The sequence below is a fragment of the Mixophyes fleayi genome, chromosome 7 (genome assembly GCF_038048845.1).
Source record: "Mixophyes fleayi isolate aMixFle1 chromosome 7, aMixFle1.hap1, whole genome shotgun sequence".
Lineage (NCBI taxonomy): Eukaryota > Metazoa > Chordata > Amphibia > Anura > Limnodynastidae > Mixophyes > Mixophyes fleayi.
The window spans coordinates 37,913,415-37,939,061 of NC_134408.1; the positions used below are offsets into that span (position 1 = coordinate 37,913,415).

A 25,647-nucleotide genomic window follows, 5' to 3' on the forward strand; every position below is an offset into this window, starting at 1 on the left:
AATAAAAAATAAATTATATTTAACCTGGATGCGCTACTTCACATATCCCTGGGTCACCTTTGGCTTAAGAGTCCCACAATGCTCCATTCTCTACTCTATCTGCTTGGCATGTTTCAACAAGGAAGAATGGATGTCAATGTTCCTCCCTTAGGAACCCCTAGCGGTATATTTACTAAACTGCGGTTTTGAAAAAGTGGAGATGTTGCCTATAGCAACAACTCAGATTATAGCTGTCATTTAGTTAGTACATGCTACAAAAATGAGAGCTAGAATCTGACTGGTTGCTATAGGCAACATCTCCACTTTTTCAAAACCGCAGTTTAGTAAATATACCCCCTAATCCGCATAAGTGAAAAGTTCATTGGAGATGGACATCAACATGTTAGAGGATCTGTCGAACAGCACATCCAAGGCAAGTATAATTATTTTTTCAGAAACTTAAGTTCTTTAACTCCACACAAAAAAATGTTTATAATTTTGAGTAGAGCTCTTCTATAAGTAAATAGTGCAAGCCGAACCCATGTGCAGTTACCCATAGCAACCAACCAGCTTTAATTTATCCGACTACTCTACACAAGTACAATCTGGGAGTAAATGTATGAATCTCCGGATTCTTCATCTCCGGCGTGTTCAGCCTCTTCAGCGCTTAAATTTAAAGCGACGCTGCATTGTAAAGGGAAGTTTCCCTTTACAATGCAGCGCCGCTTTAAATTTAAGCGCTGAAGAGGCTGAACACACCGGAGATGAAGAATCCGGAGATTCATACATTTCCCCCCTGGTATCTGATTGGTTTCTCAAGGTTACTGCTGCCACACTATTGCTCTTTGCACCACTGTAATTGAATAGGAACCCCTGAGAATGTCTAAATGAAATGATCTAAAAGTTGTTTAACAGATATCTGCCATGAGTTACCAGTTTAAAAAGCTTTGCACAGACCAGTCACGTTCCTCCGCCAAAAAACTACTTGGTAATTATTTTGACTTAGGAGTTCCTTTGGAAAAATTATAGAGGCCCTAAGGGTGCCTTGAACTGAAAAAGTTTGGAATCCACTGCTAAGAGATATCCTGCATGTTACGCTAATTATACAATTATGTCCGAATGTCATTATATACTCAACAGAGTAGGATAGGAAACTTACATTTTGATCTACAAACCACGGATATTTATCTTTAGGGGAAACCTGAAATATTATTTTTTTCAAAACACCTAAAAAAGTTAATCAAAAATGAAACATACAGAATTATTAGCTTATCAAAAAATGGACAAGTGTGAATAAATGTTTAATGACAATCCTGCCATTACAATCCTGTTGCAGATTCTCCAGCACCTAAGAGGTTAATGTAAACTTGGCAGCATCAGGACTTGCATTTTTCTCACCATGAAATCAGAACTAATATTGGTCTTACTGAGTTATGTGTATCTGTATGCAGCATATTTACACACACCATATAGAAATGACTCAGAAATGTTATATATGAGCATTGCTAATATACGAAAGCACTGAAAAACTGCCATATAAAACTCCACATTTTATCCCAGATTTAGAATTTTGTATGTAAAACAGCTAAATCTATTTGTTCTGTAGCAAAATTACATATTTGTGGATACTTTGTGTAGGGGTAACGTGTTTCAGAAGGAAGGATGTACATAGACACATTTTCAGAGATCTATTAGATCTGAAAAAGCAAGATAGAAAACAAAACAAAGCACTTCGTAAATTTCACTCTATGGAACTAATCATTTGACTGCAAATGTAGAACTGTCTGGTAAAGAAACAAGAAATGTACATTTGTACAAGCCATGGCTGCCATTGGCCAACATCCTGGAATATGGAGAAACATAGAGCAGATCTGCATTATATGTCAGGTCATATATTATATATATATTATTTTTTTAGCGGCTTATACTTTTTTTTAATATATATTATACGGGGGCAAAGAGAATGGCGGTTCATCATGTTTTATAATTGGAAGTGTGCTAAAGTGAAGAGCAGACTGACAAATACTTGACTGATGGCAGCTTTTTTTATTATCAATTAACTATGGTAAAAGTGAAAATGGGCTGGCAAGTTACTTGCAAAAGACAGTAATTCATATTTGCACCCTGGTATAATGTTTTCTCAAATTCAGGACCAGTAGCTCTTTAGTTGTCTGGATCTACATTTCCAGGCTTTCTGTATCAGCCCATGGCTCAGGGGCGGGCTGGGCCGGGGGGCAGGGGGTCATTGCCCCCGCGGGCTGCTAAGTCTAACCACTGTTTGGGCCGCCCCCCCCCCCCCGCGCGAATGCAGGGGGTGCATACATCCAGCGGCGCACAGGCTGCCGCATCACATGACACGCGATGCGGCCGCGTCACCACACAGGGGGCCGCATCACATGACACGCAATGCGGCCGCCTGTGCGCCCCCCAGGCTGAAATGTGCCAGCCCGTGCCTGCCATGGCTGTTAGGATATGCTGTAGCTTGTAGTTCCACACAAGCTAGAAAGCCACAGGTTGTCAGCTTCTGTTGTCCATATTATTTGTCAACAATAAAAGGGAGATTGCAAGCTTTGCAATATAACTACCTTTATTTCTATGAATTTGTCCCTATTTAATAAAATGTGAGTCTATGCTTGTGTGATGTCTAATTATATATTTTCTGCAATACCAAATTAACAGTCTCATAGCTTAAAGCTGCATTACCACCTCGGAAAATATATTCCTAAGGTGGCACCCCCTCCTAGCTAGAGTACCAGGGGGTGCTCCATGCCGTCGTTCTTTCTGGGGCTCCGCGGTTTCTCTCTTAGCTCTCTTGGAGCTTGTGATTGGTTGTCCAGCTCACCTCTCCTTGCGGACATTTAATGTTGGTTTACAAAACACATTTTCCTGTTCTGGTATAATAGAAAAAAAGATTGCAAGTCTTTTGGCCTTTAGGCAGAGTACAGGACCGTCTTAGGCAAATATTTTCCTCGGGGGTAATGCAACTTTAAAAAAAGAAATAAACCTCTGCACAAAGTTTTCACTTTACAGACTAACAAAATATATGTTTAGTCCAAACACAGCAATAGTAATAGTAGGTCAGCTGAGACTCTAATCCTGAGAGACACTCCAATACCTCGGAGTGCACAGGGCCTGGGGTTAGCAGGTAGGTTTGGTGACGTCTGTTCATATTTGCAAATGGAGCAGAGAAGGGAAGTAGCTCACCCACTGTCATATATGCTACACACAGGATGAGTCTGTCCGGCCCGGCTTTACTAGATCAGTGGACATTCTTACCCACCATACAACATCTAACAAAACTTTGCTTAGTTTTTCTTTGTCTCAGTGTAAACATATATTATAGGGGTCCAGAGACAGTAAAATCATTCAGTAAAACATAATCCTTATTTGAAGAGTATCTTAAGATGCCCCTTCCATTGCTGTAAGGGTGACACATTATTCCTCCATCAGGGCCCAAGCTTCCTCTGCCTTCTGATAGTACTGATTGGCAAGTCTTCCTTTCATAGCCTCCATTGCAGCTTCAGCAGCTTCTGTGTAAAGATCACCTAGATGGAAGAGACAACATTGTGATGTATGAACAGCTAGATACAAACATGTTGTATTAGAAACATAGATGGCAGATAAGGACCACTTGGCCCATCTAGTCTGCCCATTATTATTATCTGCCATAGTAGAACTGGTTTATTGTAATATATCATTGAAGTTACAAATGATAGAATGGCTAAATTGTCTACTATACATAGAGGGCTGGGGGTGTTATTCTCCATAACTTATGTTATATAGTTTGTGCTCAGTGGATGCACTAGCAGCAATAAGTACATGAGTTATACTATGTTTTGGTAGTGTGTATTATGACGTTGGACAGCTGTGTAAGAAGAGAGCTGTCAGTGCTATGAAGAGGACAATGTGAGACATTCCAAGGGTGGATTGTCCTAAAGCAGACATTACCATTACTAATTATTAGCAACATAGTTCTGCAGAAGTGATGGTGGCACATAAAAACACATCTTTGCATAGTATTATAATACTACATATTACTGGGAACACAGGATTTTTGTGCTTACTGTTAACTCCTTTCTGTAGCTATTCATTGAGAGATATAGGAATGGTGGGTACAGACCCCTAGAGGCTGGATACTAAGTAAGGAAAAGTTGACTCTTCCTGGAGACCATCCCACCTCCTCAGACATCACAGTAACTAGCCATCATATCAGTGTCCTATGGTGCCCTTATTTTCATTGTGCTCCTGTTTTCTTTCCGGGTGTGAAGAGGGACAGATCAGAATGTCCTACAAATTCCCAGACGTCGCTATAGGACTGTGGATAGTTCCTGGGGGATGCCCTATCATAGAGAGAAACACGGAAAAGCCCCAAGGATGGTGGGGGTTGTTCAGGGTTACCCCCATCCAAATTATGTTAGTACCCCTGACACGTTTCGAAATGGAGATTTCTGCTATGGAGCTTACAGGGCCTTACCCAGTGCGTCCATTCAGTATCCAGTTATAAGGTATCATTATCTACCAGCACTCCAGTTCTTCTAGGCAACGGACTGAATATCACATGATTGTATGTGACGATAACATCATCAATGTGTTTCACAACAATTTCTTGGGGGAAAGCTCTACTTTCCTGTGCCTATGGACCTACAGGACCAAATCGTGTTACATCCTTTGTTGCAGACACTGAAGGCTCACAGGCCGAAAGCGTATGGAGGACTTCTGTAAATACATCTTCAAAGCTTAGGGGTCAACTTTGTGTCCCTCCCTCGTCATATCCTGGATCGGTCAGGCTACATACCTACCTCTGATACTACAGAAAGGATATAGGAGCAACTCAGGATAGGGGCTATTGTACAGCTATGCTATTTATGAGTGTACATTTTATTGCTAAACCTTTGTCTGTATTATGAAATAAACTTGCACCAGGTCTAAGGGACTTGCAAAAATACACCTCTTAAAATGCATATCTTAAAGATATGTCAAAATCTGATGGCTCTCGATGAAGCATGGTTGACTTGCATCTCCATGCCCTTAATCTACTAAATTTACACGTGGATGCCTCTGACCATTTGCACCCGTATTTTGAGTTAAACAAATGTAATGTAAATTCAGAAGAGTAGAGGAGTGGATTTACAAGTCAAACACACCCCTTAGAGATGTTTGATACCATTTGCTTAATGCAGGTCAGGACCTCTATTGCTGTAAAATACATTGTAGTGGACCAAGACTACATTATTAAAGTCACAATGCATACTGCATAATTATTAAAAACAATATGCAAAACGTATAGCAATGTAGGTCAGCTGAAGCTGGCTGGTAAGGGGGAGGAACCAAGCTTTTTCCAAGCTGACAAACAAATTTTGCTGACTGTCTTTTCCCAGAAACATGAAACTGAATTCATATTTTACCAGATCGTTGTGGGTCTTTCTCCAATTTATATCCTCCAGTAAGCAACATCTCAGCTTCCCTAGCAAACAGCAGGTACTTGGGTTCATCTTGGGTGCCATCATATTCTCCGCCTTCATCGTAATCAGTCATGTTTAGCGCAGAATTGTACCAGAAAAGGGCTTCGTGCCAGTTTTGGAACCTGTACATTAATAGTAAGGATTACTCAATCAGCTCAATGTTACAACATGTAGTCTGCTAAGCGATACATGCTCATCCTCTAGAAATGAAATGTACTTGTACTCCGCACTAAGATAAAGTAACAGGTTCATCAATAGTTTCTGTTTAGCGTCATATCTTAAAGCAAAAAGATGTCAAACCAATAAGCAGACATCTCTAGTATCCAGTGTCTTAACCATGTTTATTAATGGAGCAATAAATCCTAGTTTTATCCACATTGTTATATGTTTAATACACTTGGTGCCCAAAATAGCATGGTGACTTATTATAGAAAACATTATAGATAACACGGTACAGGGGTGGACTATTTTATATTATAAACTACAAGACTTGGACTAATCAAGAACACCTCCAGTGAGTGTCAAGAGGATCTCTTCTGTTGGATTCTTAATGACCAAATATGAAGAACGTCAACTGTGAAAACAATTTTAGGTACAGGAGTGACATTCCTGCGGCAACATTTCCATTACGAAAACTTGATGTAACTGGAAGTATCCTCAATTATTACATCACCTCCTGTTTTTGATGTAGAAAAATCAATTTGTTGACTGTGACATTGGAGGACTCTACAGAAAGTGCATGGCAGCTACCACTTAGTTATAACTCCCCCCCCCCCAATATTAGAGAGAGTGTTTTCAATACAAAAAGCACCCAATGTTCTGTGATAATAAAAACAGATGAAAACATTAAAGAGCAATAGCCCCAAAACTGAAAATTCAGTTTTTAGTTGAGTTTATTACGATAAAGTTTAATCACTTAACAGGTGTTTGGTGTTCCAAAAGATCTGATGGGTTTCCAAGCGTCTGCCACAGTCCAGCAATACCCTCCTCATACTTGTGGGCAGCATGTACAGATGGACAACATGCTGCCTGTATGAGAAAGGACAGTCCCCTGACGTCTGCTGCTCTCCAGGGATTCTCTACTAGCTCCTGTTTGAGCAGGATGTTATCAAAGAGGCAGCGTGTTGTGTACCGACAACAAGCTCTCAGCAGGAGCTAGTAGAGCATTACCAAAATATGGCAGACATCAAAGGACTCATTAATGCTGGTACAGCCTTTTTCCTACAGGCATGTCATCCATCAACATTACGCTGTCTGCTAGGGCAAGGAGAGTATCGGGTGGAACGCTGGACACCAGGTAAGTTATATTCTGCATTAAGGTTCAATTTACACAATTTCATTTAACATATGAAACAATATTACCTGAACTAGATTGTATCATTAGTTTAATTAGTTGAGGAAATTTAATGAGTCTACTGCCAACCTTTCAATAAGAAAGTACATATTGTATTTTCTATGAACCCAGTTCACAAACAAGTAATGCCACAAAATATAGGACAATCAAAGAATATGATTAACGATTGCATCTTAGTAGTAAACGACTAAGGCCCCTACTTACCACATTACGTACATTATACAAATAAGTAAACCATAACAAATGGCTAGGTAATACACCAAGTATTGTTTGCATAATATCTGCATACATCTTTTATTCCACGTTTGTAAAGGCTGGTATACAGGAGTGCTGAAATACAACACTACCTAAAAGAGTAAATGAAACCATGTACGTCACTTTGGCACAGTATTAGAAGCCAGTTCAGTATAATTTCTCAAAGCTCCCCTGCAGCAAAGAATATGATTACTTAATGAGTGTTTCCATAGAACTCCATTGCACTTACTGTTACCATTTCTGAATGCTGCAGGCAATGTCAAAAATGGCTAAAAGCATTTTAAATAGGCTCTGAGAACGCCTTTGTGTAAGAGATTGAACTGTAGTATTGGAGTGCATTATTTCAATATTACAGCAAGACATAGATGTTTGCTATTTTGAACACACTACTGAGGATTGCAGTATATTCCATGTATTGTAGAATGAGGTTTAATTGTAGTGTTGTTAATGACCTGTCTTTTCCAAGATTGACTCCAGTGTCGTACGCTCGAGCAATGTGGATCATGGAAGGCCGGTCACCAGCTTCTGCCGCCATCAATAAATAGTTAAATCCTTTACTTCTGTTTTCTTCTGTGTCCTTTTGGAAAGGAAGATAAACAACTAACAGTTAATGAACGTTAAATGATACAACTCTGCAGACATCAAGAGGAGCGGGAGGCTTAAGTGTAAAAATTCCACTGAACCACAGCTACCAATAAGACACCTGTTTTCACTACATAACTTGCACTAGACAGAAGAAAAAGTAGTTGCCGACTGGTTGTTTTGGCTCAGTGCATATTTTTCACATAAATCTAATGTTAATAATGAGTCACTATGTGGGGCGAGAGAAGCATTCATTCAACTCTACTAATTAATTAGTACCACCCTACATAATTACACTGCACATTTTAAAGTCCAAAGTCCAAACTGTTTCTTAGCAAACAAAGATGAATTACAGAACAATAAATCCAACAAACCAGACAAACTGTACCTCTCAACACACCTCTATGCTTCTTTGTATTTAATATGTGCCGATTACATCATTCCATATTTACACAATTTAAATATTTGTTAACTAGCAAGGGGTAGATTTTTGTTTGATTTGTTAGCATTTCAGATCTCTCTGAAAACTCATAGCTAAATAAACAAACATTCATACAGATATACAATAGGACTCTTGCACAAATAAGGCTGGGTACATACTATAGGGTTTTCAACAGATTATTGGGCTAATCAGACGATAAACGACTGATTAATATCACAGTAGTGTGCACCCTGCAACGAGGAACAATTATCATTCCAAAGCACATTATATCGGTAAACGAGATTGTTAAACTGAACTAAAAACTTTATTCAACGATGTTGTTCCAATTCTGCAGTGTGTACGCACTCTGCAGAATTGGAACGTTACAATATAGCTGATAGTGACAACCGCATCAGCACTGAGAGTGACAGCAAATGTGTTACCCGACCAGCACTTGCAGTTAGCAAAGACCCTGGAGCTACATCCCCTGTGACAGCCCCTTACCCGACCAGCACCCGCAGTGCACAGACACCGGAGCCGTATCCTCTGTGCCATAGTCTTTCAGATCAGTCTATCAGCTCGACCCGGCATTCTTGCCCAGCTTTCAGACTGCACAATGCATGCTCTGTGGCACACAGCGCAGGGGTGCATGTTATGACATCTGTCACTGTGGACATCTGTTACTGTTGCAGCCAATGGTTATGACAGATGAAGAGACCAGATCAGAAGGTAATCGTGTATAGTGTGCACACCGGTGGTAATCGTGAAAACAATTACCACCATTCCGACACCGAGGAGTACTACAGTTAAATTCCGAATGTGTGATAAAACGATTGTAATCTAAGTAGACTTACCTGCAAACCAACGCTGTAGATCTCCGATCGCAGCAGGAGGGTGACTGGAAGTTATTCAGACTAGTCAGGTGTCAGTCAGTAGGTTTAAACACTTAACCTGCGGGGTCCTGACATTGCCGCTTTAAATGAAAAGTCTTAGAGGTCGCCATGACGTGAAAGCCTACTGACAGACACCTGAGTAGTCGGAATAACTTTCAGTCACCCTCCTGCTGCGATCGGAGATCTACAGCGTTGGTTTGCAAGTAAGTCTACTTAGATTACAATTGTTTTTACACACATTCGGAATTTAACTGTAGTACTCCTCGGTGTTGGAATTATCTGCACCATAAAAGAGTACCCAACCCATGTACACATGAATCGGCATGGTGAACGGGACTTTTTTTTCATGTGTTGCTTGTAAAATTGGCAAAAATATTGTATTGTTAGAATTTTGCTGTAGCGTGTTCCAAGCCTAAGGCATATATTGAATGGGGATTGGATACCCATTACACATTATGTCATCACATCTGACATGGTATAAACCAAACAGAGTTCTTCTTATGGGCTATCATAAAACTCTTTAAAAAGTAGTAAAAAAAAAAAATTGCGATCAGCTGCAGTTAGACAGATGCCCAGCTTGTTGTAAACGAAATACAATTTTACCACATGCTTCAAAACACAATTTAGTTTTGTTAGAAGTTTCTCACTTAAAAAAACAACTCCATAATCTCTGTTTAAATAACACTTTATTCTAAGATGAAACAATGTGCATTTTTCTTAATCAAATGTCCTCCAACTGTAACCACTGCCTGGGTCATATATAGTTGTCCCTGGCTGTCAGGAAAGCTGTATGACAAATAATCCCCCATCTGCTCACTTAAGGCCCGACCAACAACATCATCCATACATCTGACACGGAACAAACCTTTCTGCGCAAACCACGCCCAGAAAGGCTCACTTCCCACCCAGAAAGGCTTATTCTAGGACATAGCTCCGCTCAGTTTAGTAAGCCTCGTCCCTTGGATCGGGACATTTGGGAGGGATGACATCACCATGTTTTTAAACCCAGGGCTATTACCTGCACAAACACTAGGACTGTCCTAATGACACCGCAGGCATGATGCATTGTGGGTACTATCTAACGGCAGCAGCTTGAGGTACAAGACATCCACTATCTATAAAACCACAAATGGAAGGCAGGGCATTTTATTTACATAAAATGTACATAGGGACATAGTTAAAAGAAGTCATCATTTTACTGTTGCGGACGGAATTCTCCTTTAAAAGGAAACCACTCAAACCAATGTTACTACATGTAAAATGTTCCCACGGTTTTGAAAACATGACGGGCCAGAGTCATTAAGGAGAGTAAGGCAAAAAAAAGGAGTAAATGTTCTCCGAGACAAACCATGTTGCAATGCCAGGGGTGCAAACTATTTTATTATTTTGTACATGAGTTAAATACTGGCTGCTTTTTCATGTAGCACACAAATACGTGATAGCTTTATTTTCACGCTCAAATTTAAAGTTGATCTAGGACATGCCCTATCCCAACTATAAATATGTCCCCAATATTACATTATTTGCAAAGTTACTCGTTTTTTATACTTTGCTCTCCTTAATGACTCAGGGCCAGTGGCGGATCCAGGGGGGGGGGGGCGATCGCCCCCCCTAGCAGGGGCTTGCTGCCGGCGGCTGCACATTATGTGCAGGTCCATTCAGCAGTGACAGGCAGGAACAGTGTGCTGCCCGGCCGCTCTGATTGTGTTTTAAACACAATCAGAGCAACCGGGCAGCACACATGTCCCTGCCTGTCACTGCTGAACGGACCTGCACATAGTATGCAGCCGCCGGCAGCCTCAGATGTCAAAAAAGGGGCGAGGCCTTAATCGCCCCCCCTACATCGCCCCGGGTAGAAGTATTCTCTAGATCCGCCCCTGCTCAGGGCTGACATATTTTACTAATGTTGCATTCTTGTTGTAGCCAAGGCTACTATGGTTAGTGAGGGACCTGTAGCAGATATGTCAGGAAAGGGCTACACACACAAAACATTCTGTTATAGTGGTGATCCACCTAACACAAATATGTATCAGTATTTCTCTACCCTCCTGCCTCTGGCAATTTAAATTTGCACTTGGCATACAGCTAAACAATTTTATACAGCAAGAACATTTTAAATATTCAGCATTATTTCAGGTAGATATATCTGTTAAGTAATCATAATAATCATCACCCAGACTTAAAAAAGAAATGAGCTGACCATGGAGTTACACGGCCTAGTAACAAATATGGCAGTGAGGTGAGAGCCTTACCTGCACAGATACTTCAGTCAGAATATGATGAGGCAGCTGAGAATACATCAGACCAAGGCCGATAATGGCCTCCAGTTCTCCACAGTGAGCAGCGTGTTCCAGGTGGAATATGGCAGATTCCTGGTCCCAGTCCTGATCCTTTTCACAAAAACGGCATGCTTCATGATAACGCACCATTGCCAGGTGAACCTGCCAAAATAATATATTGTGTGCATGTTATCTAACACACACTATTTTTATAAATCATAACACATTATCTTCAGATAAGGAATTATCTTCAGGAGTATAAGCCTATGTTTTAATATACATTGACCACAACAAAATGGCCACCACCAGTTTGTAGTGTTAAATCCAATTGACTACATTTGACCTTTCAGAGATTACAAACACAGGAGGTAATTTATGAAGCGCACTACAAAACACCTTGGTGTGGAACTGGTGCGCCTGGATGGTCCTCTTTGCGGACATATCTCCCCTCGCTCATCTATGCATGGAGCAGTAGATACACGTTTAGTAGGTGATTTGTGGGAAAAAATGGAAAAGTCACAGAAAAGTCCAACCGGCTACACCCTTAGTACCACCCTTTTAAATTGAAAAACATTTTTCCTTTTTTATCCTAAAATACTGCTCAGGTAAGCTATATTTGGCTTAAATACGTCACATGGGTCTATTTTCATTACTGTATGTGTGTGAATACTATTATGGCACGGTTCAGACGGTAACTAGAAAGGCACCTTTCTGCCGGAGTAATTTTTGACTGGACATGTTTGGAGAAGTGCAATTGCAGGTTCCTTGCCATCTGTAACAAAACGGTTCCAATAGGCATGGCAGAATCCTAATTCATGGGGACTAGTCAGGTTTTTTGGGGAATTTTCCCCCATTTGGGCTAGATTAAGAGAGAAGAAAAACATATTTTATTTTCTATTTGGATTAAAGAATAGGGTTTTTTTTTAATAAAGTTGAGAACCACGACTTTGGGGAGATTTATTCACTTCAAATTTATGTGACAGTTGTGTAAGTGTTTAATTAATTTACTCCTTTGTATATTGTAATGTGTATTATACTGGGACTGCTGCAGTGGCAGAGGTGAAACCTCCTCAGGTCCCAATTTGTTAATCTCCCCTCAGCCCAGGTGTTTGGGAAGAGCCCCAGCACATTTCAGTGCAGGTCTACTAGACAGACACACTATATTCTTGTGCATACGAGAAGCACCAATCCTGGGCTGGTTTTCACTATAGCAGACAGCCCACACAGTCTTGTAGTGGAAACCAGCTCAGGCTGATTGAGGATTAGGGAGTAAAGGGGAGGTACAAACCATTTTAAAAAATAATATATTAGTACAGGTCAAATGGGAATGTTATTTTCTCATTAAAAAGCACAAGACGAGACCTGATCCATGCCAGTGATGAGCTAGAGCAGAAGACCGTGAAAATGAGGACTGTCCACTTCTTTATACCACTACAAAATGAAATCTTGTTTCAGCACTGCTCCGCAAAGCACAGCACACTGCTGAATCTACGCCGCTCTTCCCTAGGAATGACTTAGCTCAGTCCAACTCCTCGTCTTAGTCTGGGCAAACTGCTTCTCTGCAAATATGGCAATCTTGCTTCCCAAACCTATATGCCTGATGAAAAGCAGGCCCAAAGCTGTATTTCTACTGCATTAATGAACTCCACAAATTATTCTATCTAGTTTTACCATTGGTTTGCCTGTTGCTAACAACAAAATAACAGCCTTTGATCACTTTTGTTTGTTTGTGTTGTGAGATAAAAATGGCATTCTGTTACTTTAGTAAAATCCTTCAAAAGACTATCTGCAAAATAATATCACAATATTGTAGGTGTAATAGAACATTAGATTGCTACATGTATCCATAGCTTCTCTTTTACCTTCCCAAGAATGGATTTTCCAATTTTCTTCTCCAGCTCAAGGGCGTTAAGTCTTTGGACTTCCACTGCAACACAGGAAGGTCGGTGAATGTGCACGCGGGATGCGTGGAACTGGTTCCATTTCTCCACTGTCACCTAAACCACCAAAGAGAAAGATGGTCGTTTTAAAAACATATGTCATAGAGGTCTCCTAGAAATGTTACTGCATCACAACACTATTTATTTGGCAAATGATTGCTGTAAGAATAGTGTCATTTACTAAGCACACAGCAAAACACTGATGCGCCTAGATCAGACCTGGCCAACCTTTGGCTCTCCAGGTGCTGTGAAACTACAAGCCCCAGCATGCCCTGGCAGCAGAAAGCCAGCCGAGAGCTTGCAGGGTATGCTGAGAATTATAGTTTTACAATATCTAGAGAGCTACAGGTTGGCTAGGCCTGGCCTAGATGGTCTGACAAGCGCACGTCAACCCTACTCTCTGCTCTCGGAACACGAAAAGAACTGAGAAAGTCCATCCTTCTACCACTTTAGAAACACCCGTTTCATTACATTTTAAACTTTTTTTTATTGATGTGTAATATGTTACACATCACATCACAGACTGCACCAAGAAGTGTGCAAAAAGCAGGGGCAAAGTGCGCCCCTTTATAAATATATGTATAGGATGAGACCACAAACACCCCCATCTTGCTTTGTAAACTTGGGGTACATATAGGCTCATTTGAGCAATTAAGACTTCTGGTGGGACCAAAGCTGAGTTTGTCTCTGCCCTTTTGCATTTTGTAAATGACCACCAAGGCGGGCAGATGTTTTAAAGACCACATGACCTATGAACTCAGGCTGCGTAGAACATTTCATGTAGAAATGTAAATATAAACAAGACTGCCACATGGGCAGCGGTGGTCACTGCTCGAGGATACAAAAAAACAGGCAGTGCTTCCAGGAGACGTCCTAACACTAAAGATTAGTGGTGCTTCTTTTTATAGTGTTGGCAGCAACTTAATAAGTATCAGTTTTATTTTTTATTAATTATACATATTGTAGAGCTATCTAGCACCTACTTCTACCCTATCTAGAAAATCAGTCATTCTAAATAATACATGCATTTTGTACAGACAGTGCAGTACCTTCTTACAGCTTATTGATATAGTTGTTGGCCTCATAGTCTATGGCCACAATTTGGGGCCTGATTAAGTGTAAATCCGTTTGTGTCACGTCAAAATCTGCCATGCATACTATTGGTTGCACTTTGCATGTGCACAACTTACACCCGTATTTAGGGTTAAGAGTATTTTAGACTTGTGACCCCTTGTAGAAGCGTGTCAGGGGTGCTTACATGTAAGTCCAGTACACTAATTGGGTGGAAACGCAAGTCAACCCTGTCCCTTAGAGATGCCTCCGAATTTGACGGACACATATCCATAAGATTCGCCTTTTAGGACGCATGTCTTTGGGTGACCCATGGGAATCAGGAACCAGTGACTTCACTGCGGCACATGATCTCACTGGTTCCTAAAGAACGGACATTCCCGTCAATATTGGCTCACTCCACAGATCGGCTGCATCTAGTGTAAGCTTTGGTTACATATAATAAAAAACACTCTGATAAAGCAAAGTAGCTATTACTACTTTGTAAGGCATTAGCTTTCACAGAAAACACATTTTGTCATGCACAGTCACATATAGCATAATCATAGAACAGAAGACATTTTCAGCCAATACAAACCTACTTCTCGTTTAGCGCTGTAAAATATGGAGTATTACATATTGCAACAAGGAGACATTACGCATGCCACATTTCACACGAGAGTATAACTCAACCTTAATATGTTGGACATATACGGACAGTTCAGTCTAGCACAGTGCTTGGGTGGATAGCTGCAACATGTAGACTTGTATGTTATGTGAATCCAGCTGGATCATCTGAATTAAGCAATATATATCTATATATTTCTATATCTATATCTATATCTATATATATATATATATATATATATATATATATATATATATATATATACACACAAAGTGAAAATATGAAATCTACTTGTACTATTACTTTACTTCTACAGTCAAATCAGAAGTCTGTAGCATATGTAACATTATAGAATTGTGCACTATACATTTAATTGCACCTATTAGGTGAGTATCCATCCAAACATGTGCTATGTGCTAACATTCCGCCGGCCATAACTGGTAACATAGACATTCATTGTAAACTCTGGCAGGGTGTCATGCAGAATCACCACTTTACTCCTGGGGCTGTTTTTAAGGATCGCATGGTTCTTATTTAAAAGACATTTGCTCTAGTTAAAGAAAAGATTAGAAAAGGAATAGATGATGTGATGTGTTAAGTAAAACAAAGATGAACAAATGAATGAAAACACAGCAGTACTGGGTAGATATTGAGCTATTGTTTGTTCTTCTCAATCTTCTACTAAGCCTGTATATGTATCTGGGATAAATGAACTCTCGTTCCTGGATTATAAAATAGCGTTCATTTACTGTGTACACCTGAACATGATACTTCTGTGGTACACTAGGCATACATCCTGCCTTTGGAGATCAAAAAGGCATTCTTATATTCTACAATCTCTATTGCCAGCAAGACTTTTCCTTTCGAACTGCCAGCCATCAGTAAATTTACTGACAGCCAGTAAAAAATGGAGGTACATTTTCACCGATCAGTAATATTGGCCACACACAGTACGATCTGGCTGTTGGTCTGAGTACCAAGAAACAAGATCAATACTCAAGTTGAGAACACACACAAGTGGTCAAATTGGACAAGATGACCCATATGGTGCACGAGCTGAGCAGTCAGATCTCTTTTTTGCTCATAGGGGTCTGTTGGAACAGCTGGAAGATGACCGCACACAATGGTCTATACAGATCATCTGTGGTCATCTCTTGATTACATTTTCCAACATGTTTTGCCCCTATAATGATCCAACTGATTTTTACTGCATTATTACAGGTCATGGGACCACAAGTGCTGCAATCGTGGGCCAATTACCCTTAGAAGAAACTAGATCAGTAAACAACATTTTGACAGCATTACACTACACTATAAAGTACCAAACTAATTATTCTGACACACTGTAAGCTTGAAATCCCCTTTCATATTGTCCATGATGATCTTTCTTTTGCAGATGCTGTAATTATTTTCTCTTTTGAAAACAGTTTGCTATAACATGTTTCAGTATAAAAATGCTGCCTGTCAGTATATTCTTCACAAGGTAGTCAGTAAAACATATTTACATGGATTGCAACCGGCTGCTGTTCTAATGCAGTAGGTCAAAGAAAACAAAACCAATGTTATCTTTCTAGTCAGCCAGGACTGTGGAAATGTTACATAATCATATAGATAAGACCGAGATAAATTGGAGAGAGATAATAATTCCACAGGAAGAGGAAGACAGAAGCTTTATTTCTACACATATATTGACATTAGAACTAGAACTGCTTGCTGTTCCATGACTTAAATCAGGACTGTCCAACCGGCGGCCCTCCAGATGTTGTGAAACTACAAGCCCCAGCATGCTTTGCCAGTAGACAACCTGTTGATAGCTGGAAGGGCATGCTGGAACTTGTAGTTTCCCAACATCTGGAGGGCCGCAGGTTGGACAGGCCTGACTTAAATGAACAGAAAATGGTGAAATGTGGGAAGGAGGGAATGAACAGAGAGCAAATATTGTTACGTCAGTCTTTACCTACCTTCCCAAAGCTGTCTTCTGACTCGGACTCCAAACGTCTCCGGTTATAATTTATAGGTATCTGCATGAGTGGGAAAAATATGAAATGGGATTCAAGAACTGCTGTATACAGATTCTGAAATCTTTATTATCTCTGAAGTATTATAGCTATTGTGTGACATCATTTTCTGATTAATAGGAGCCGGTAAAGGATGACCGAATGCTTTTCGTCCGCTGATAGAAAATGTTCTGGTGCTCTAAATGCCAGTGTGACACAGAGATTGGAAAACACCTTATAGATTGTCCTGCTCAAACCTGAGATCAATAAAGAGTGTTAGGTATATGTGCTGGACATTGTAAATTCAAGGGGAAAAGTGGCTAAAGAGCCGGTCTGTTTACATTACCTTCATATAAATAAGGGTCACATATTTTCACTTATTGATTAATAGCGTGGAACATATGCAGAAACGCCTCAATAGTTATTTAGGAATCTGAACATTTACATATAATAATATATTTATAGCGATGCATTGCAACTTGCAATGTGTCGAGGTTATATACTGAATAGTTCTTAATATACAATCTTATTGAAATTTTGCTAAACACCATATTCTATTCTCCCACCTCGTCCCCCTTCGTTCTGTTCTCAACGCGGCTGCCCGACTCATCTTTCTCTCACGCCGCTCCTTCTCTGCCAGGCCTTTCACTGGCTCCCCTTCCCCTACAGGATCCTTTTCAAACTCCTCAACACCACTTACAAAGCCCTCTCCCAGTCTACTGCTCCCTATATCTCTAACCTCCTCACCATTCACACCCCTACCCGCTACCTGCGCTAGGCCAATGACCGTCGCCTCTCCTCCACTCTGATTACCTCTTCCCACTCCAGAATCCAAGACTTCTCCCCTGCACTGGAACGACCTCCCTCGCTCCATCCGTCTCTCACCCAGTCTGTGCTCCTTCAAACGGGCACTTAAAACTCACCTGTTCCTCAAAGCCTACCAATTATCCACTTAACCCCTAACCTTCTTGCTCCTTCGCTAACATCCTTCTCTCGTTCTCCCCTCTCTCCCCTAGCCCCGCCTTTCTCTCCTTTACTTTAATTGCTCCCCCTTGTGCCTGTTTGTTCACCCTCCCTTAGGATGTGAGCTTGTATGAGCAGGGCCCCTCTCCCCTCCTGTCTCCATACCTGTTCTTCTGCTCCGTCTTTACCCATATGTCTGCCCGGAGTTTCTGAAGTACTGGTACTTTGTGTTTATTGTTCTGTACTATGTCACCCTGTATGGCCTACTGTTTGTACTGTGTACGGCGCTGCGGAAACCTTGTGGCGCCTAACAAATAAATGATAATAATAATAATAATAATAATAATAATGAGTCCTAAAAAGAACAAAAAGTCTGCTGGTGGAATTCTGTCACAGTAATAGCCATGTCATGCTCAAAATACCCTGTGGGTAGAGCACTGACTGCATTTCCCAAAAGTCACATCTCCTAAACAGAATAATTAATTATTATTACTCTTTTTATTATTCTGTCACAATAATTCAGTCTGTGGTCAACCTAATTTATGAGGTAACCATCTAGAAAGTTACAATGTCCTTCCCTGGTTTTAATGACTGATTTTGAGGTTTCAAAGATTGATTTTGATTAGAGTACTGTGAGTACTGGTTCTTGAATAGAGGACTGTTGAGAGAATTTAAATGAAGTAGAAAAGATCACTTTGTTCTACTCTGCAGTCACCACGTGCCTCTGTATAGAGGTCACTCACAGTACTACTAACACAGTAACAATTCAAAGCTTCATAAGCTGGGATTGATCCTTAAAGCATTATTCATACTGGTAATTAAACAGGTTTACACACAAGAAAAAATAAGTACTATGGCTCCCTGGTCGCTTTACCCTTTGAAGTTACATTGTGGTTACATTTCTAATCCCCCTCTGCTATGGCGTCCTGTGCCAACATAAACTGACCTTTTACAATGTAAGGTCAGCAATAATGAAAGTACACTGATCATGGTCACAATTCTTTACTATCAGCATGTGCTTACATGCCTACTAGTAATTTCAACACCTAAAAGGACACAATCTCAAAACTTTTTTGGGTTCTATACTAAACAAAAGGATAACCTAATCAATATTACAGATCTTTTCAGACGATGGTTGTGACAGATGAAGAGTAGATTTGAAGGTAAATCTTGTAAAACGTGTATAGTGTGTACACATGAATCAGCAGGCTGATCGGGATTTATTTATTTTTATCAGTTGTTGGTAAAATCGTTATAGATAACACATCAGGAGAAAATTTCTGTAGTGTGTACCTAGCCTTACCGATTTTGGAATCACTAAGTAATTAGGCCCAAACAGCACTGCATTGCAGTCAGGTCTTATTTAGGGATATCTCTTGCGTCATTTACTGAATTCGCCTGGTTCATGTAACGTGGGCTATACAGCACTGTCAGCACTGAGAACAGATTGACCTACATTCTATTCTACTTTTTTCTGATTGGTTCCTATTCTAAGAATGATGACCATTCCTACACATCTAGGGTGGCAATAGAAATTAATATTTGTAGTGTTTACTGTAAAATTAAGCAAAACGCTAAAAGTCCACATTGCGAAGTTAGAATTCCCGACTTACCCTATGTTCCATTTCATCTGATTCACTCCTCTTTTCACTGGGACATCCACTATCACCACCATTCTCTGAGTCCTAAAAAATGCAAAAACAACATAACTAAAATTAAATAATATGCACACTAATCACAAATATTTCTGTGTACTGTAACAAGGAAGAAAATGAAACAAAACCTACTCTGCGGTTATCTAGACTGTTATTATCTTCGTTAAGCAAGTTATCAACCTCATTGAAAATGGGCCATCCTGTACAAAAAGAAAACCAAAAGAAAACATACACAATATTAAAACAAATATTTTATAGACACATGGAGAATCTTAATAAAAGTATTTTCCTGCTGGGGCGGATTAAGCCAAGCTGTTTTGTATTTTCATAACGTACCAGCAAACTCAACAGGTGATGATAATGCTGAAAAAAACTTGGTGCACTATATCTTGTTTTTGACACCCAGCAAAGAAACACATCAGAATAACATATATAAGGGGAAGTTTCATCATCATCATCATCATAATAATGGTCTTAAAATCAGCTCATTTTAACTCATTAGAAATGAATGCATAGTTTGTTTTTTTAATCCCTTTGATAGCTCTCTCATGGTAACTAATCTTCAATAATTTAGGTGTAAGTCTGTTGACTTTCAATATATAACAGGACTTCATGTACAAAGTGCACCTGATGATCGCAGCATTGGGTGACCGCACATCAAGATCCGCTCTTCCTCTGTGACCTCAGGAACCGCCTCAATCTTGATGTGCGGTTAAGCGGGAAGATCTCTAAGCGGTGTTCTGTAAACCTCACATATAAAGTTCTACCCTTTAGTACCAGTCCCTTCACTTAAATAAAGTTTTATTTTTTAATGCTAAAATGCCGCTTGGTTTACCCTTACTGATGGCTTAGATAAAACATGGAGAGTAAGGGGGTATGAAGACTTTATTACCTCACTTTTGTGTGAGTGTCTGTTTATTACATTGCTCGGAGTGCGCCTAAAAATGTACTTCTCCACTGAACACCTACGTACACCTGCCACCTGTAATAAAGACAGTCACCAGATACAGCGCTCTATAGGGCAGATTCAATTCCCCTAAATCTCCCATTCCATGCATCATTACCATTACAAAGTAATTTCTCTGCAAATGTTTGCTTGTGGCTTGTGAGCAAAAATCAGCTGAGAGATAACGGTAATAATGCACAGCTATTACTGTAGTAACGGTAATAGTGCACAGCTATTACCGTAGTAACGGTAATAATGCACAGCTATTACTGTAGTAACAGTAATAAGGCACAGCTATTACCATAGTAACGGTGATAGTGCGTGGCCCGCGTTGACCATGAGGATGGCATGGGGGTCTCTCAGCTACAGTAAAATCACCAATAAGCAATGGGTTTATGGGATAAACAAGTATCTGTGAGAATGCAGCCAATTCAATAGAGGCTCATGAATATTTCTCACACCTTATACATATTAGTCAATATGAACCTCAGTGATGTCTGGTAGGCAGCAATTTCACCAATATAATACAGTGCCCATTTTGGATATGGAAGAAGAAAATGGTTAAACAATTTCTGACAACTGCTATGAGCACCTTATAATCAGATTTAAAGGTCTGGTAACGGATTTACTTCTATGGTCGCTCATACCATGCACATCAAATCTGTGGCCTTGAGGGGTGAGCGGTGAAGGTGAGTTGGGAAGGGAGTCAAATGTCAGGTCGCTCATGTTCTCGTCCCCAGAGTTTTCAGAAAAGCGGGAGAGCAGCGGTGGGCGACTTCCAGACATCGTTCTCACCCGAGTGCTGCCACATTTCTCTTCTGTGCCACGCACCACCGTCTTTGCAGATTGCTGTAACAACACAGGCAACTTAATGGAATGATGTTCATATGCAGGATAAACTCTCACATGACTAGAGAACACACATTATCCTAGTATCATCCTAGGGTTCATATATTAACTGCAGAGGGAGCCCTGGAAATATCTGATGGTAGTGTGGTAGCAATGCAAATACTCCATATAAACTCACAAAAAGTGCAGGCTGAAAGCTTATTACATAGCACATATTATATATTTCAGTGTTGTACTCAGTAATAAATTAGTAGATTTTAGATCAATTTTGGGTGAAATTATTATTCAAATAGTCTATGTAATACTATAAAACAAATGATCACTAATCAGACTATAAAAAAAAGCAGAAGACTGTATGACTGTATACAAGAGTCAGATGAGTATTTGATGACTATGAAATATTAGTTTGCCTTACAGAGCATTGCACTGTAGCAAAAAAAACTGTAAAATTCACGATATTGTACTTTGCAATTGTCCATATTAGGTTTTGAGCATCTGCTGTATGTATAAGTTGGCACACACAGGACAATATTAGGATATCGGCTCAGTATTGGTGTGTGCCCCCTTCTGCATGCTGGAGAATGATCCACTATCAATTCTGGATAGCTTTCTGGGCACATATGAAAGCCCAATCACAAGAGGCTGACGTCTGTGTAATTCATCGCCAGTATGGACAGTCATGTTGGAAACGGATCCTGTCGCTTAGTGCTTTTGAGTAGAGCCGCAGTATTGGCTTCAGCATAGCCGCCATCATAGACAGAAAGTCTAATGTGCATATAAAGAACTGCTCCAGAAACTAATCAAATCACCAGTTTTAGATATTTTCAGCTGTTATTTTCAAAGTTTTAACATATATACTATTAAAGATTGCAAAATTTGGTGGCCCCCTTGACAAAATCTTGTCTGTACCCAATATCTTCTCAAGTATTTTGAAGCCAATATTAATTTTACATGACCATTTCTGCCCATTGACACAAGGGGTCACTTGTGACTTCTGCCCAACCGAACAAAGCACTTTAGTACAAGAATAGAGGACATTTAGGGGGCTCACGTAGAGTGCCTTATTTCGCGTATGTACTTGCTACATATGTTGAGGTCAAGACAGATGCAGATACGCCTGTCAGGAGGCATATCTGTTGCGGGTGCTTGCCCCTTGGTGCGAGATACGTGCCGATGAGGTGGGTGTGGGGTAATAAAGTTTAAATAGTTAAATATGTATTTTTGTGCAGTTGCACTACTGGTCTCAGCAAGCCCTGACATGCCTAAACTGCTTGGGTATGCAACTACAAGTGCCAGCATACACATGGCTGCCAGAGCATGCTGACTTTGCTCTGATTGGTTAGAGAGTGAGAAAGCCATTCTGATTGGTTAACCCCATGTGGGGTTTTAGCCAAAATGAGGTATATTACTATAGTGTACTTCATTCATAAATTGCATGCTTTAACCATGTCTTTATGCAGTAGATGCATGTAACGTAGTATGCTGATTTGCACATATCTTAAGATACATGCAGCTCTGCATACACACATAAATGTGTCTTTTTTTTAAACACATTTTACATCTGCATTTTGTACATAAAGGACCTCATTTAGAGTCAGACGGAAAGTCAGTGTAAAAAGTGTAGGAGTGGGAGTGTGCCGCAGCTTGGTAGGGTATTACTAGCAGCAAGCAACCCCAGTTGCATCCCACTCTTAATACCCTATCGAGCTGCGAGCAGTTCCTGCAGCTAGCTAACCGCTTGCGCCACCTAATTCCTGCCGCACAGCTTTAGCCCTGTTTTGACGTGTTTTGCATCTGCGCCACACTGCGGCTAGGATGTATTTACATGGTCACGCCTTCACAATTCCACATTCCTCCCATTCTCTCGTAGTGAGTCGCAAGTGTTAATTGCGTCCAAGATGCAGGCGGATTTGGTGCTTTCTGCACATGCGTTGTAGTGTTTTTTGGTTAGATGCACCTAAAACGGACTTTGCGTCCGACTCTAAATGAGGTCCAAAATGCATCCAACTCTACATGAGACCCTTCCTTCTACATACTAAGCGATGCCTATTCACTGTATGCATAAACCAGTAAAGCAAACGTTTATGTAATGTGGACACATACCAACAGCTTGCTGCAGTTATCCAATACAACTTTTTCCTGGGATGAGAGGTCAAACGGTGTCAGTCGCATGCTTTTGCAAATTCTGTTGCAGGCATGAGAATGAAAGAACAGGGCCATCCCCCGCACCCCTAAAGAAAAGAAGGTAGAGCTTTTAAATGACCTAATCCAGATAATCCATACCATGCCAACAATACAAGTTCCATTAACAATTACAGGTAATGCATATCAGGATTATTGATGTGGAATTCACTGCAAGAGAAGTTTCTGATGCCAGATTCAATTGATATGTTGTTTACGAAAGGGTTAGACAAATTTTTAGCAGAAAAGGGTATCCAAGGTTACGACCGTTAATTAAAATGAAGGACAGTAGTGGATCCAGTGTGAATTCGGACTGCAATATTGGGTCAGGAGGGATTTTTTTTCACCGACTGAAAAAGATTGGTGGTTGCTTCAACTGGACCTATTTTAAATAGAAGGGATCTCAGGAGATCCAAAATAGGTTGAACTTGATGGACTGGTGTCTTTTTTCAACCTCATCAACTATGTTACTATGTAACTATGACTGTAAATTGGCTAACTAACCAAATTTTCAAGTCTGTTTTATTTTGCTATTTTTTTGCAAAGTTTCGACAGCAGCTCTCAAACAGGGTAACCCTCCACCGACCGAAATAAGTCAATTTGATGAAGACGTGATGAAGACGTGGCCTCTGCCACAGAATATCGTACCTAAGTTGCCGTCTCCGAAGTCAGTTCCGCTCTCTGTATGGATCTGAGGATCTGTGTATAGATCGCCCACTCCTTGAATGTCGACAACAATCAACTGATGTCCTGATCTCTCAAATGTAAAGTGACTGAAAGCCTAGAAAACAAAAAACATCTCTTAAAGAAAGAGCATATATAGAATATTTCCCAAACATATAGCCACACCCTAGGGCTGTCAGGCCAGCCAGGTATATCTGTTCTGACATGAGAGATACTGTACATGCTGAGTTGGACCCTAAGTACACATAATAATTATGCAGCATCTCTCAAAAATAATTAAAGCAGTCCTATCAAACTCACAAGCGAACCATTGTGTGTGGGTCAGAATACAACTAGAAAATAATGACTTCACTGATACATGAGGCAAGAAATGAACGCTCATGAATACTTTGGTTAAAGCCACTGTGTGTAGTTGAAGGTACTCTTTAAAAGGCTGCAATATGCTTTAAATATGGAACCAGGCAACCCTAGACCTTTACTTTACCGAATCAATGCCTTCTGTTACAGTGACAGCTTTCGATCATGTGAAGCATATATAGAAACAATCACAAATAGTCAATGTCATAAATCAATCAATATAATATTAGTATAAGTTTGTGCATGACATTTTTTTTACTTTTTTTTTAAAACAAGCTTTAAGAGCACAGACACGGACAAAGCCACTAATGGTGGTTATTGCTCAATCAGTTAATTATTAATCATAATATCATCTCATTACAACAAATGGCAGTTGTTAGAACAATATCTGTCTTCTTGTTTTTAGATAATTCCAATCAACAATCAATATGCATTAGTAAAACTTAAATCCACATGACAATGGGCCTAATCTTGGAATGATTGTGGATCTGTAATACATTGTTGTACCTGACTGAAATCAGTGACAGTATCTGCTCACTTTGATAAAACCTACCTGTGGAGTGAGGCGTATGTTGTCATCTCGGACAAACCCTGAGTTGGAGTTATATTTAATATATTTGCCCTCGATATAATGTTCTAAGTGGTACAATGGTTTGCCAGGTCTGTCTTTCATTTCAATGATGCACATCTGCATAATGTCCACCTGTCAGGACAAAGCAAATAGTATAGTAATAAGGCATACACAAGGGCGCATAAAAATGAAAAATTATCATGACTGCACATACTATAATATGTGGTTTATGGAGGTAACAAAGTACAATCTATTCACATACTGATGGCTAAACATTCAGAGCTCGATCACATGGACGTAACTGGTAAAAAATAATGGCATAATTGGTTCGGCAAAATAATATTACTTTTACCAGACTTATTAAACCCATGGGTTCAAAACTTCAATTTGTACACCACTGATTCATAATGCAGGAAAATATTGCTCCTATCAGGGACGTTATGGAAGTTGAGCACACAAATTAGTATTTCAGAGTCTCATTCAACAAACAGGATACATATTGGGTAGGTCTAGTACAGTGTTGGCTAACCTGTGACACTCCAGATGTTGTGAAACTACAAGTCCCAGCATGCTTTGCCAATATATAGCAGCTTATTCCTGG

At 40.0% G+C, this 25,647-nt stretch overlaps 1 protein-coding gene across 4 annotated transcripts in view; it reads right to left on the bottom strand.

Moving 5' to 3' along the window:
- Positions 1–1,261: 1,261 nt before the first annotated feature.
- EEF2K (eukaryotic elongation factor 2 kinase) overlaps positions 1,262–25,647 on the bottom strand; it is a 58,059-nt gene continuing 33,673 nt past the window's right edge. For 2 of the 4 annotated variants that reach the window (XM_075179700.1, XM_075179701.1), the window contains 13 exons: positions 25,029–25,178; positions 24,083–24,215; positions 23,357–23,484; positions 21,052–21,253; positions 19,591–19,658; positions 19,417–19,488; positions 16,805–16,864; positions 15,334–15,393; positions 13,088–13,222; positions 11,199–11,387; positions 7,503–7,627; positions 5,385–5,563; positions 1,262–3,524 (listed from right to left, as the gene is read on the bottom strand). In XM_075179700.1, the coding sequence (XP_075035801.1) occupies positions 3,415–3,524; positions 5,385–5,563; positions 7,503–7,627; positions 11,199–11,387; positions 13,088–13,222; positions 15,334–15,393; positions 16,805–16,864; positions 19,417–19,488; positions 19,591–19,658; positions 21,052–21,253; positions 23,357–23,484; positions 24,083–24,215; positions 25,029–25,178 (1,611 nt within the window). In that variant the 3' untranslated portion in view covers positions 1,262–3,414. The remainder of the gene's footprint in view (positions 3,525–5,384; positions 5,564–7,502; positions 7,628–11,198; positions 11,388–13,087; positions 13,223–15,333; positions 15,394–16,804; positions 16,865–19,416; positions 19,489–19,590; positions 19,659–21,051; positions 21,254–23,356; positions 23,485–24,082; positions 24,216–25,028; positions 25,179–25,647) is intronic. The other 2 variants (XM_075179702.1, XM_075179703.1) reach the window with 1 other exon arrangement.